This window comes from Rhynchophorus ferrugineus, unplaced genomic scaffold (genome assembly GCF_030347505.1).
Source record: "Rhynchophorus ferrugineus isolate W39M unplaced genomic scaffold, kcgeb_rfMv2 rfM1, whole genome shotgun sequence".
Taxonomy (NCBI): Eukaryota; Metazoa; Arthropoda; class Insecta; order Coleoptera; family Curculionidae; genus Rhynchophorus; species Rhynchophorus ferrugineus.
In genome coordinates, this window is record NW_027472580.1 from 86,316,947 (window position 1) to 86,332,050 (window position 15,104).

The 15,104-nt window shown below is 31.9% G+C and overlaps 1 protein-coding gene across 1 annotated transcript in view; it reads left to right on the forward strand.

The window, feature by feature from the left end:
- Positions 1 to 2,141: 2,141 nt before the first annotated feature.
- The window catches only part of LOC143200834 (fatty acid synthase), a 28,042-nt gene continuing 15,079 nt past the window's right edge, over positions 2,142 to 15,104 (forward strand). The window contains exons 1-14 of the mRNA XM_076411564.1: positions 2,142 to 2,259; positions 5,277 to 5,450; positions 5,500 to 5,692; positions 5,753 to 6,383; positions 7,315 to 7,456; positions 7,514 to 7,718; positions 7,771 to 7,962; positions 8,162 to 8,478; positions 10,284 to 10,566; positions 10,616 to 10,848; positions 12,663 to 12,869; positions 13,231 to 13,384; positions 13,530 to 13,784; positions 13,846 to 14,075. Of these exons, the coding sequence (XP_076267679.1) occupies positions 2,181 to 2,259; positions 5,277 to 5,450; positions 5,500 to 5,692; positions 5,753 to 6,383; positions 7,315 to 7,456; positions 7,514 to 7,718; positions 7,771 to 7,962; positions 8,162 to 8,478; positions 10,284 to 10,566; positions 10,616 to 10,848; positions 12,663 to 12,869; positions 13,231 to 13,384; positions 13,530 to 13,784; positions 13,846 to 14,075 (3,295 nt within the window). The 5' untranslated portion in view covers positions 2,142 to 2,180. The remainder of the gene's footprint in view (positions 2,260 to 5,276; positions 5,451 to 5,499; positions 5,693 to 5,752; positions 6,384 to 7,314; positions 7,457 to 7,513; positions 7,719 to 7,770; positions 7,963 to 8,161; positions 8,479 to 10,283; positions 10,567 to 10,615; positions 10,849 to 12,662; positions 12,870 to 13,230; positions 13,385 to 13,529; positions 13,785 to 13,845; positions 14,076 to 15,104) is intronic.

Below are 15,104 nucleotides of genomic sequence, written 5' to 3' on the forward strand. Positions count from 1 at the left end.
TGTCAGCCGACTGTTACGTTTTCCCACGCTTTGGAGCGGGTTCATCGTAAACAATCCACTCGGATGACTATCGATTGGACTTTGGAGTGAAATGATAGAGCCATGTTTCATCCATTGTCACATATCGATGCAAAAACTCGGGTTAATTACGATTGATCATGTTCAAACACTGCTCCGGAACATCAACTCGTCGTTGATTTTGGTCAAAAGTGAGCTCGTGCGGCACCCACTTTGCACAGAGCTTTCTGATACCCAAATATTCGTGAATGATATGATATACACGCTCAGTTGATATTTTTAGAGTGTCTGCTATTTCATTCAATTTCAATTTCGAATTTCGCGTGTTGATAAAATATAGCTTTTTGAAGGAAAAAAATACAGTTGCAGTAAAAACTTGACTTGATGTCGAATTTCCGGACACTGTCCCAGGAAAATCAACCATCAAGGATTTTATGCTAAGTTCAGACGTCGTAAAATGAGCACCGAAGACGGTGAACGCAGTAGACACCCAAAAGACCTTGTTACCAACGAAAATATTTAAAAAATCCACAAAATGATTTTGAATGACCATAAATTAATTAAAAATCTCGCCTAATAGCCATGCTAAAATCTGACTAATATTGTCTAACCCTTGAAACAAATTGCAAACTCTCAATAATATCTAGAGCCTCTAAATACTCTTTCGAAAAAATATGATTCCAGTAATTGACAGTAACTTCTCAATAGAAATATGTTCATTTTGTAGATTAATTCCAAATTCCATATCTAGTCAAAAGCTTCGGAGATCAGGATTATTGCAGAGCAATATTCATTTTCTTCAAATGCCATTTCAACAACCTCACTTGGCCGATTATTGAGTGAGAATTTCGAAGCCTGAACTGGAAATCTGATTTTTATATAAATGGTTTAATATGTTTTAATAGCCGTTTCATAAATAATTTATATAGCAAGTAGCAGCGAAATAGATCAATAAGATCTGGCTTGTTCTCCAGGTCAGGTTTTTTAGCAGAATTATTTGAGCAACTCTATAACATTTCAAGACATGTTCAAACAATCTCAAACAGACATTGAATATGTATGTCAACATGATGACTTCTTCTCGGGGCAGCTTTTTCAATAACTTAGGTGAAATACCATCAAGGGCTCCTGGCCTTTTAATAATGAGGTTGTTGTACATTTCTGTGGCAACTTCCATTGGAGAAATCAGATTTACAGTCACATAACATAAAGCTGATGAACAGGATTTGTATCCATAGTAGATTATATATCATTCGGTTGGAATACGTTATCTAAATATTATGAGGACTTTTCATCTTTGCTTCGACTCCATTCATTTCGATCATTTTTAATATGCGATATTCTAACAATTGGTATTTTATAAATCCAAATTGTTTTCCATAGTCTGCTTTAAGGCTTAATGCACTTACATATTTTTCAAGGGAGCTCTGTTCATAGTCATTAATCTTTTAATTTATCTGATTATTAACTTTATTAAATATTATCTTGTCTACAACACTTCTGGTTCTGTACCATAATCTTCTAGATTTTCGTTTTCCTTTTACGAATTCCCTAGTTTTATAGTAATAGGAGTAATTTACCTCATATTCTGATTTCTTTCTTGATATTGGAGTAGCTACTTTTGCGGCAGATCCAATTTGGTGAATAATACTCCGGATTTGCTGCTTAACATCGCCTATACTTTTGAGCCTTAAGTTTAAACTGATTTGTTCCTGCATTGCCAGTCTAAGCTTGTCCCAGATAGTAAATTTGTCAGTAAGATTAGCTTGTTTGTTTTTGTCGAGGATCTATCGCGCCTAGTTTTAACAATACTGGAATGTGATCAGTAGATAATTCGCTCAAGTAAATTATTCCCATAGTAAATTATGTTAGTTAACTATTAGTTATTTAAATTTTATTATCTGTCTTGCTGTACACTTCATTAGCAACTGTTCAAACATTTCTAAATAATGGCAATAATGCAGTCAATGAATAATGAATATGTATGCAGTCAACGGAATGCGTATTATTTAAAAAAAATAGATGCAACAAACCCGAACTATTTAATCAACGCATCCCATTGTATTTAAATTTACGGAATTGATTTTATATAAAAGGATTGCATAATGCTTGTGGTCGTATACTTACATTTTCGAAAGTGCGTGTTATTCATCATCAACACCATGAGTAGTATTGGAAATAATTCCATGCATCGTAATTTTATAGCTCATCCCGAAGAAGGAGAAGAAGTTGTTATATCTGGTAAGATAAAGTAGACCTTTAAGTCATAATTAGATATTAAGATGTTTCCCATCCTGTGAGATGATTTTATTTTGGCTTTTAAGTAACACGATTGGGTAGCCTCAAAAAGTTTTTTGAAAAACCCTAATGCCTTATGACATTACACAATTTTCATAAGTTGTCATGAATTATCCTGTAATTGGCCTTACCGCCTTATATAGAATAAAACTATTTTTTAATCTAGTTGACCAAATGAAACAGGTAGTCTGTGGGACAATTGAAGAATATACTTAAATTGCGATATTTGCATATTTCTGTCGTTCTGAACCTTTATTCTCTCCCATACTTCTCCACGGGCGATTTATTTTACAATTTAATTTTCCATGGGCATTTTCATATATTTTCAGAAATGTGTCGTACCTCATAGAATAATTAAGTGTCAGTCTTTATTATATTTATAGTCCATATTTCTTTATTCACCAAATACATGCTTCAATGACTTTTCTTCACCAGAGATCAGGATTTGCCCAAATGTATAAACAGGATAACGCTCTATGGTTATTATATAGATTACATTATGCCTATTTATAACAATTTTCGCAAACTATTATAAAAAAAATCTCGAGTGTTCTTATTAAATTCCCAGAAATTGAAAATATCTTCTTCGTTGAATTTGGTGATGACACTATGGCACTTGTTTTTATAGTCATTTGCAATCAAACTACTCCTTGCTGTAGTGGATTGCGTAAATACCATTATTCTCCACTGGATAAATATCAAGATATGTGTATGATTATAAGTACATTACCTTTACCTTCTTCCTTAACTGGACGATTTGTACATTTTATCAATTTTCTTTTACTATCTTATCAACATATATTTGTTTCAATTATCTTTTCCTAAATCTGAGACCCTTTGATTAAATTTGAACGGAAATAGTCTGTTGGTTCATCATAGACTATTTTATGGGAATTTGAAGATAATGATTTACAAAATACGTTGGGTTCACTGCTTTTAATTAATAAACCTTAATCATTTTTATTCTAAAATTTCTTTAAAGACTCTTTCTTGAAAGGCTTTGTTCAATGTATTTCACTTTTACTATACTTTTAATTCCGGTTTTGGATGATGGACCTAAACACTATGAATGTCGATCAGCCTTGACGTTAACAATTTTAAATATGTTTATTTCGTTCTTAACAAACATACTCTATTATCTAAACAACACCATACCATTCACATACGTTTTGCAAAAACTTCTTTATTCTACAGCCGGAATTAGAAATAGGTTTTACCTCTCAACTAATATTTTTTATGGCTTTCTTATTCACCAAAAATATGTATATGAATGATGATTTATAATTCCGAATTCCTTTAAATCTATAGGATCTTTAAGTGGCATTAACTTGTTGATTTTATCAGTGTAGTTTAAATTTAAACTTTACTTTAGATCTGAACATTTAGGTTTACTGTATTTATCTTATTTATTCGTAAATTGACTAGGCAGTATAAAAAATACCCTGAAAATATATCTATCAATGTCCGTAACAAAAATATAGCGCTACCCAAAATAAGCATTATGTTAATTATTTAACTTATTTAACCTGTCGCCTAAGTATATTAAATTTACACTCACAAACATCTGCAAAATAGTTAAGTATGTGATATTTAAAGGTAATTACCACTTAATATCAAAAAAAAACTCGGAGAGACCAATCGGCAATAATATATAAAAATATTATAATTAGACCCAATTGGTCATAGGAGATGATATGGTATGCTAGTAAGTTTAAGCAGAATCAGCTAAATACTCCAGCATACATCCCGATGGTATGTTAAATTGGAAACATCTTGTTAAACAAAAAGCATAGCCGATTAGACTCAAAGTCAAGCAACTGTACTGGTTAGTTGAAAGACACTCTCAACTTGAACTAAGGTCAAAGACATTGGTTTATAAGTGAATCATGTAGTCAGTTTGGACTTATAGAGTGCAACTATGTGGCTGCACTAAAACATCAAACCAACTGGTAATTGAACGCAGCCAAAACAAAATTCTAGGATTAATTACCAGAGCTTTTCGCTGCATAACAAATGAAGGGCAGCACGATAACCTCATAATTAAATGTTTATCCATTGAAGTGATCCAAGATTACGCCGTTAATCATAAAATTATGTTGCTAAATCACAGAAATACGAAAGCAATACAGCTACTGAACAACACGCAGGAAATTGGAAGATTGAAGCGAACCAGCTTTAACTTAAGTAGTTTAGTTTTATTTTAATTTGGGAAACATATACTGATGTATTAATCTCGTACTCTTCTTGCTTGACTATTATTGCAAGTATAACACAACAGTAGTAATAAATTAATTTATAAATTAAGATTGTACTAAGCATATGTAATATAAGATGTATTTAATACAATATATATATATATATATATATATATATATATATATATAGTACTTAAAAGGAAAAATAATTATCGCCATTCTGAGCAGATTGTTAAATTGCTGAGAACAATAATAAAAACAGAATAAGATAAATAGCATCATCTATAAACTCAGTCTACACAAAATTAACTTCTTAACAATAAAATAGAAAATGTCTTGTTAAATGGAGATCAATTTAGAGTATTGGATATCAAAATGGAGTATTTTAGATAATTTTATCCCATAAATATCAATTAATCTATTCAATCATAAAATGAAAATTTTGTCTTATTAAACAAAACTACTACAATACGAATACAAACCTGAAATAAATTGAGACTTCTTAAAGTGCAATCGATAACCTGAACATGTATTTGTTTTATTTCGTGTTACGTACTGTGATCGGTATAACTTCCAATATTAATCTGAATTAACTCTTTAAGCTTTGGAAATTCCTGAACCTTATTAAGAAAAATCAACATAAAGATATTTAGCCTAATCCACCTCACTTAATCACAGGCATGAATGACCAAAGCGAAATCATTCTGAGAACTTATTCACACCACAATTAACATCAACTGGCACACTATTACATTGTTTTTCAAGGTTTGTCTGGTAGATATCCAAGTTCGAACAATGTTCGCGAATTTCAAGATAATCTGTTCAACAAACGGGACATGATAACTGACGATGACCGACGATGGACGCCAAGCCATCCGGAAATACCTCAACGAACCGGTAAAATAGATGACATCGACAAGTTCGATGCTCCTTTCTTTGGTAAGTCGTATATGGATTACTCAACGACCGTTTTGACATTTTTTCGTAGGTATTCATAATCGTCAAGCAAAATCAATGGATCCAATGACCAGAGTATTTATGGAGGTGGCTATGGAAGCCATTTTCGACGCTGGCCTACACCCATCAGATTTGGAAGGAAGCAGGACCGGTGTTTTTGTAGGATCATGTTTCAGTGAAACGGAACAAAGTTTATATAAGCTTCGGTCATTCGCCATTACTGGGTAATGATAAAAAGAACACCTATTTAGGGAAGCATTAAACTAGTTGTTTTTTAATTACAGGGTTGAGCGATCTATGCTGGTCAATAGACTCAGTTATTACCTAAAACTCAAAGGACCATCGCTTATCTGCGACACAGCTTGCAGCAGCTCAATGTTCGCTTTCGACCATGCTTACCAAGCAATACGGACGGGACATTGCGACGCAGCTATTGTGGGTGGTACTAATCTCTGTATGAATCCATATATTTCTCTACAGTTTGCTCGGCTTGGTGTACTAAGTTATGATGGATCGTGCAAAGCTTTCGATAATGCAGGAAACGGTTACGCCAGATCGGAGACTATAAGCGCAATTTTGCTACAGAAAGCCAAAGATGCCAAGAGAATCTACGCCACCGTATTGCACAGTAAAACCAACAGTGACGGATACAAAAACTCCGGCATCAACTATCCATCGGGCGAGATGCAAATGGATCTTTTCAGAGAATTCTATAGAGAATGCGACTCAGTCAGTCCGTTGGAGCTGTCGTATATGGAGGCGCACGGTACTGGAACCAAAGTTGGTGATCCTGAAGAACTACAAGCGATAGATAATGTTTTTATTAGAGGAAGAGACAAGCCATTGCTCATTGGCTCTATCAAATCCAACATAGGGCATACAGAACCTTCTTCTGGACTATGTTCCATTACAAAGGTAACTTCTTTACGAATATCCACTTAGTATACATATAGATAGTTGCATTTATTTTGATATTAACGATGAAGTCTTATTTATATATTCTTTATATAAAATTTTTCAGCCGATTAAAAATAAATTAATCTTATTTATATTTTGGAAACATATTGCACATGTTGAAATTTCCAAAAGTAAATATATATTTTAATTATCTTAATATATAATATATATAATATATAATATATATTATATATCTTAATATATAATATATTATCTTCTTCTTCTTTCCTTTTCTTCTTTCTTTCTCCTTTTCTATTTTTTTTTTTCTTTCTCTTCTTTTTTCTTTTTTTTTATTTTACCCTTATCAATAAAGATCTTCTTAAAAGATCTTCTTAAAATGAAAAAATCGCGAATTTTTACAATTATTTCCTGGTGATAATTAATTTCTTATTATTTATACTACAAAAACTTATTTCTTATTATTTATACTAAAAAACGTTTTCTCTTAACATAGTAATTTTCTCTTGCAATTAATTATGAAATTGTCACTTGATAAAGTTGCCACGTTCTGCTTCATTGACAAAATCGTATCTATTATTAAAATTTATGTCTTGTCATCAGACATTAATTTATTGTTGGATCTCATTTGAAAGAATTCAATTTTAAACTACAAGAACCTAAATATGCGTCTGTTTAACTGTCCTCAAACAAATCCAAATTGATGAAAATGATAAAATGATTTAATGAAAATATTTAGAAACATTTTATTTTATATCTTTATTCAATATTTACTAGTTGTTGAAAAGCTATATCTTAATGCCCCTATGATTTTAGCGACAAAACAAAAATACTATAATTATTTCCGAAAATTATTTCCACTTTTCAACACTATCTCGGGCATAGATGCCAGAATTATCATATCGAACTCACATAATATTAACAATTTTAGGCAATAATTGCTTACGAGACTGGTTACATATCACCCAACCTTCGATACAATACACCTAGAGAGGGTGTCAAATGTCTAATAGATGGCAGCGCTAAAGTGGTCACAGAAAAAACACTTATCCCCGATGAAAAAGGAATAATAGGTAATAATTTTTCACGAAACACCTACATTACAATAACTGGAGTTATAAAATGTACAGGACTGAACAGTTTCGGTTTCGGAGGTGCCAATTGTCATGTCTTGCTGAAACGTAACCCGAAGAAGAAGCTTCAGATTCTTAAGATCTTCCCGAGATTAATTACCGTCAGTGGTCGTACTGTTGAAGCTGTGCATACCCTTCTCGATGATGTTACTCAAAACGAATTAGATCCAGAACATTTAGCGTTATTACAGAATTGTTTTAGGTACCATTTAATCATGCTATCTAATTAGTATCTTACGGATCAACATTTTCAGAAAAACCATTAAGACCCATTACTACAGAGGCTATAGCCTGGTCACCAAAAATGGAGAAATAGCACGATCGACTTGTTATTACGACTTCAAGCCCAAAAACCTGATAATATATTTAAGTACCATCGACAACATATCCACAGAACAAATAGAGGAGTTCATGAAAGTGCCAATATTCTCCGATACTATAAAGAAGTAAGTAACAACTATATGATGAGCCATCTGCTTCAATAATTACTACTTTAGTAAACTACAGATTTCAAAATTCTTCTTTGGAAGATCAGTTTCATTATATATGTAAATCTGTAAAATATGTGTTCAAGAGTAAACCAATAGATGGTCTATCCCACAGAAAATAACGATACAAATATCTAACACGTTTCTTTTTTAATAGAATAGACAACCTTTTAATGCAAAATAAGGTCAGCATTAAGGATCTTCTTCTGAGTTCTGAGAAATGCTCAATTTCCCATAAATTGCTAACAAACACAGCAATTCAGCTAGGACTCGTTAATGTTTTAAAGGCATTAGAAATCAAACCAAGGAAATGTTTTGCTACCAATGAAGGCCTACAATTAGGCACGTTCATTTCCGGATACTTCGATGGAATATTTAGTCTGAAAGAAGTAATCGATATTTCCTATGCAATCAGCTTAAAACTAAATGGTCATACAGATTTGGGCGAATTATTTAAAAGTAATAGCAAAGCAGGTAATGTTTTACACTATTAATAATATCACTACATATTTTACTGAAAAAAACTCAATAATCATGCTTCATTGTTATTTCATTATTAATTAAACTAGGGGTTAAGGTTTGATTATGTTCAATAATATCATCAATTTCGCGATGTATAACACATTATTAAATATTTTGCGTTGTAAATTCTATTCTATCAAATTTCATTGGCACTAATAACGCTCTTTTATTATTTTATATTTCAGTATCATTTCGCTCACTCCTAATACCTTTTCTACCATATAGAGTTGACTTCAATTACAGCATATTAATCCACCCATAAAGCTCATGTACTGCATTAGAATAGAATCAGCGAATTATTGCCAAGCATCTTTACAATAACCTTTAGTTTGCCACAGTTAGTGGTCCACAAATATCTTACTATCGCATTAGACGAAATGCCCAATCCAAGCTATCGTTTAATGATCACCTGTTATTTCACCAAAGCCACTATAACTTGTGCAAAATGTCAATGTCCACAATCGAAGAACTTTTAAAACTAAAACACTCAAAATATTCCTAATCATTCAACTCCATACAAATTCAATTAATAATGTACCAGATGTACCGGAAAGTCAATACCGGTTTTTCTAACAGATGTAGCTAGGCTTAAATATGCAATGTTATGATTTGACATATATGTCATTTTATTCTACTGATATCAAGCTTCAGAGATATGCTTTTTTCTATGGTTATGTTATGCGAAAGTAACACAGTCATAGATTTATAAGCCTTTGAAAATGTCAAGTTTAGCGGCTTGAAATGTGAATTTGTCCTGCTACTTGCGAAAAAGGCCGCTGAAAGTCATCGTTTATTGATAGATACTTAGAGTGTGCATGCTCTAACCTTAAAAACATGTGAAGCGTAATTTCGAAATTTCAAAAGTGGCGATTTTGATGTGCAAGATAAGGAAAGTTCTGATAGACCAAAAAACTTTGAACATGCGAAACTACAAGAGTTATTGGATGAAAAGCAAGTCCAAAAACAATTTTCAGAAAGGTTAAATGTGTCATAAGAAAAGATTAGCGACCAATTGCGAGCAATGGTTAAAATCCAAAGATGGGAAGATGGATGTCACATCAATTTAATGACAAGCAAATGAAACATCGAAAAATCGTCTGCGAAATACTGCTTCAGAGGAATGATCGGAAGTCACTTCTGCGTGGAATAGTGACGGGTGATGAAAAGCAGATTAATTTGAAAACCCTGAACACAAAAAATCATGGATACAACCTCGCCAGACCCAGCCGGTCGATCGACTCCAAGGCCAAGTCGTTTTAGTTGCAAGAGAGTGCTCAGTGTTTGATGGTATCAGAGAGGCGTGGTATATTACAGACTGTTGAAATCTGGTGAAACAGTTAATAGTGAACACTACCCGAAGACACGATAAAGTGATCTAAAAAAACGATAACGTGCCGTCTCATAAAGCAAAACCGGTCAAGGAAGCATCGAAAACACTTGGATTGGACATATTATTGTACCGGTCATACACGCCAGACTTTGCCCCGTTCGAGTATCATTTTTTTTGCATCAATGAGACACGCGTTTGCAGAGCAGCGCACTGAAAATAATTTTCCTCAAAGGACAAAGAGTTTATTTGGGATGCCTGAAAGATGGGAAATATGTATATAATCAAATGGTCAATACTTTAAATATATAAGTTTTTCCATTTTCTTTAAAATCATGTAGTTTTTTTCCATAAAAAATTGGTAATGACTTTCCGGTACATCTGGTATTTATTATTATATAAGCAACATATATATTATTGTACATATTAGTTCAAGCGATGACAAAATCATTGGACCAAGTTTTATCAAGATCAAAGGAACTGACACAAAATGTACCACTTGATGAACACCAACTGAATTCCAAATTTATAGTGGATTCTTTCACAACTGATAATATCTCGAATCTAATCAAGAATGCCTTAACCAAAAGATGCGTTGTTTTGGAAATTGGTCAGAAGCAGTGCTGTACAGAACCAGTGTTTTATTTAAAGAAAGATGTCTCTTTGTTATCAACACAGTTCGACGTCACTAGCTTCTTGATCACTATGGGAAAGTACGTGTTTAATATATTGATAAAGAGATAGTTACTAATATATTTATAGATTGTACGAGCTTGGTTTCAATCCACAACTTCAAAATTTCTATCCGCCTGTTCAATTTCCTGTGAGCAGAGGAACTCCGATGATATCGCCAGCCATCAAATGGAAACACGACAAAAGTTGGCATGTATTCAAGTTCACAAGCTACAACAATAACGTGAAAATTGATGAGAAGTCGTCTATGTTTTGCCTGGGCCAGACCGATCACGAATATATTTCAGGACACATTATCGATGGTAAATGTTCTTATTTTAGAGAAAATAAAAAGTTGATGCCTTTAATACATTTCAAATTTAAAAATTATATAAAAAATATTCGGAATGTTCGGAATGAAGACTTCGTGGGACTTATAATATAGTTAATAAGCCTAGATCTAGTAATATGTAAATAATATTAACAATTATTTCAAACATGTTAACATCTACGGTTATAAAGTTTTTAACTTAAGGCCAACACTTTAACTAAAAAAGTTATTTATCAACGTGCCAATTATCTGTTAAATTTTGCAAAATCCATATGAAAGTTTTACATAGAAACTCCTGCCTTGTTTACAAAGTGTTCCAGACATATTACACATTTTAATGTAATATTATAACTTTCAATTTGACTGAACAGTATGTTATAATATGTAGAAATATTCTAGAATATAGTACAAGATACCGCCAATAACATATTATTTTAAAAAAATATGTAAGTACGTGTAAAATTATGAAAAGCTTTCTGTTATCTCCTGTCCCGTATACACAATCGCCCCATTCTTCTTTACTTCTAGTCACTATTCTTGCATAAGTCCATCTGACCACTACCTTAATGATCCGGTCGTCATCTGATATTTCTCCTATCCGTCTTTGCTTGCTATATACTCTTAACCTGTTTAATCTTTTCTATAAGTTGCCCCACCAATAAGTTACTCAATTATCTCGGATCTCAATTACTGGATCTACGTAAAGGTATTTTCTTATTTCTGTACTTATCATCCTTCCTAACTTCGTTATTCTTCTCATTCTTCTACGATATTTAATTTTCGCTGTTGGTATCTTCAATTGGTCTAACGTATATACCGTTTTATATGCTTTTTTATTTTCTTCGATATATTTATATAAATATAAATATATATATATATATATATATATATATATATATATAATTTTTTCGATTTTGTTTGTGTTGTTCACTTCCATATTTCCTTAGTATCTTGTTCCATAAGCTTATAGTTTTGGTGTTGAGTTGACCTGAACTCTCAGTACATCAGTACATGACCAGCAAAATATCCTTCTGACATCAATTTTTCCATATTTTTATACTTTATATATAGATCCGATATTCATTCATCAATCATATTTATTTACTATTTATAGAACATTTTATTTTATAAAAACTGTAATTATTTACATTGCTACATGTTAAAAAAATTAGATGGCATGGAAAGATTAACATTTAATTAGTGTTCGGAGAGAACACATAATTTTTAACTAAAACTCTGTTGAAATAAAAGTGTTCACATTTTCCGTCAAGAATTGTCATTTCTAACAATGGACTCCAACTATTTAAATACTAAGGATTATCAATCTTTAACTATTAAAATAAATTTGATGATGCTTATTACGCTCTATACCCATCTACTATTTTTCTATATCTCTACAAAAGATTTTTATCACCTCAATGTTTTATTACTCTTAATATATTTGCTCTCGGTCACCTAAGACATTTGACATAATTTAAGTCCACGTTATTTTCGTTTTATTAATAATATATAAATAATATGAATATATGAATAATATAATTTTTACACCACATATAATGACATGAATAAAAGCTCGCCGTATATATATTAGAACTGGTTTCCACTATATTTCTCTAATTACAACTTGTTTCATTCTATTTCAGTGTTTTCCAAAACAAGGTTCTTGTAGTGATTTATTAAAGTCTTACTATACTTTTTCTAATACTATTCCCTATAAGTTCCATTATTATTATGGTTAAACTATAACAATATAATAAAATGTTATATGCTACGTAGTTTTCTAAAGTTACGTTTGGTATGTTACAGGTAGAAATCTATTTCCCGCAATGGGCTATCTTCATATGGTCTGGGATTTGTTTGCCTATATGAATTATATCAGTATGATGGAAATGAAGGTTGTATTTGAGAATTGCAGATTTATAAGCGCTTGTACTATGCCCTCGGAAAAAGTAAATGTATTATCTTTGCACGTCATGATACACCGACAATCAGGAAACTTCCAAATATCACATGGTAAATATTTTTTCATAAAAAAAGGTCTAAACGATCTATTCTAAGCCGAAACAGAATAGATTCTCTAAATTTGTTGTGGAATCATAGTCTATCACACTACAACATAAAAATCAAATTTAAGTTTTCAATGTAAAGATAAACTAAAAGCGATATCTAAAATCAAGAATAGTAAGAATTAATTTTTGTGAAATTTTGTTATATATTCAGCATTGTTATATCTTTCTGGCAATGTAAGGTATTCCACAGAATTAATTCAAACACTATAAAATAATATTTATATTTCACATTTATCAATTTTCAAATATTTCTGATGGCTAACACCCAAAAAAAGGAATGTTGATGTTATACAGATAATTTTCAGAAGATACAGTGGTAGTAAAAGGGCGAATACGTATTGCACTGAAAAACGAAACTCAACTCGCCACTTTAGAAAAACTGGATATCACGAACCAGTCCATTTTCATGACCAAGAAGGATATATACAAAGAACTGAAGCTAAGAGGCTACAATTACACGTAATTAAAATGATTTTTTTATTATATAAGCCAAGCAGAGTAGATTCATTGAAATATTCAACAGATGAATATATCCATCTTTTTTGATATTGCTATTTTTAAGAGTTGATATAAAAATTAGTGTTACAATCCCAGCCATTTTTAGCAAACTATTTCGATCAATAGAAAGTTGTGACGTAAGTGCTCAACAAGGACATATTAGATGGCATGAGAATTGGGTGGCCTTCATGGACAACATGCTTCAAATGAATATATTGCAAGAAGATACTCGCTTATTATACGTCCCTATTAATATTGGTAGATTGACAATTGATGCCCGAAAACATTTAGAAATATGTAAATCCTTTGGAAGCGAGCCCAATATTCCGGTCTATTCTTGTCGAAAAAGTGGAATTATCCAGTAAATATGACCATGCACCAATCTATGACATGGAATTCATTTCAAAAATATACCTTTTTAGATCTGGAGGTATTGAAATTCGACATATGATAGCCAGTTCAATTGCTCGAAGGAAGAATTTAAGCGTCCCAGTTCTGGAAAAGCACGTGTTTATTCCCAATAACACCAAGCTTGGTTTGGACGAGGCTATACGAGCTAATTCACAGATATTGTTGGAGAACTTTAACACAATCAATGTAAAAGTGATTGAATTGATTGATGAAGAAACGCCAGAGCACAATAGGACAATAGGTAGGTGGGATAAATAATATATTATGTCTTAAGAGGAATGCAATTCTTATATAAGATTATATCCAAAGTCGAAAGATAGTTAGTAATAGACTATACTTTTAGTTAATTAATGTATATATTTAAAACAGAAACAAATGCTTAATAGAGTTGTTAAGAGATATTTTGAAATCTAAAAAAGTACAGATTTAAATGGATTTATACGAGGTCTTATGTTGATGAAAGAATGGACCACTACCGCAGTAAATCACGAATCTATCCTATATAAGTAACAAGCAGTTCTTAACAATTTTCTGAAAACCTTCATTAAGTGAACAGCTATAACTCAAAACAGCAAAACATTAATAAATCGAAACAAAATCGAAACAAAATCTACCGATTGGCCGATACGCGATTAAAGATTAGACTATTAGAGTCCATCCCAAACAATTGGTATTACCCAGCCCAATTACTGACACGACTGAAATGGTTCTTACCTGCAAACATTCACAAATATAAGTTTACAACCATAACCCAGTGACATTCGTATGTCGACTTAATAACTGCGGTGACAATGATTTTGTTAAGATAAAGGTTACAGAATTCTTACCTAGAAAACATATCCAACGCATTTTGGTATTTATACCGTAAGACTTTTTAAGAAAATTCACAGAAAACATCAGTTTATAGAATCCCAAAATATAAAAAACAACCCTCGAACTCATTGTTAATATTAACGTTATCTTTTTCACATTGAATATACTACAAGTAACAAGTTGAGCAACAAGTCCCGCTACCATTTTGTTTGCGCGCCATCTTGGTTATGAAACTTTTAGCTCAGTTTCCCTTTAACCATTGTATTGTATACATGTCCTAATTTCATTATGGTTAAATATACGCCACAGGAACGAGCAGATATAGTGACAATACTTATTGAAAATAATCCTTGCATTATTGCCACTCAGTGGAAATTGCGTCAAAAATATCCTAATCGTCCAATGCCTCAATTTAACAAAACCACAATTTATCGTTTACATGCGAATTTTCGACAGT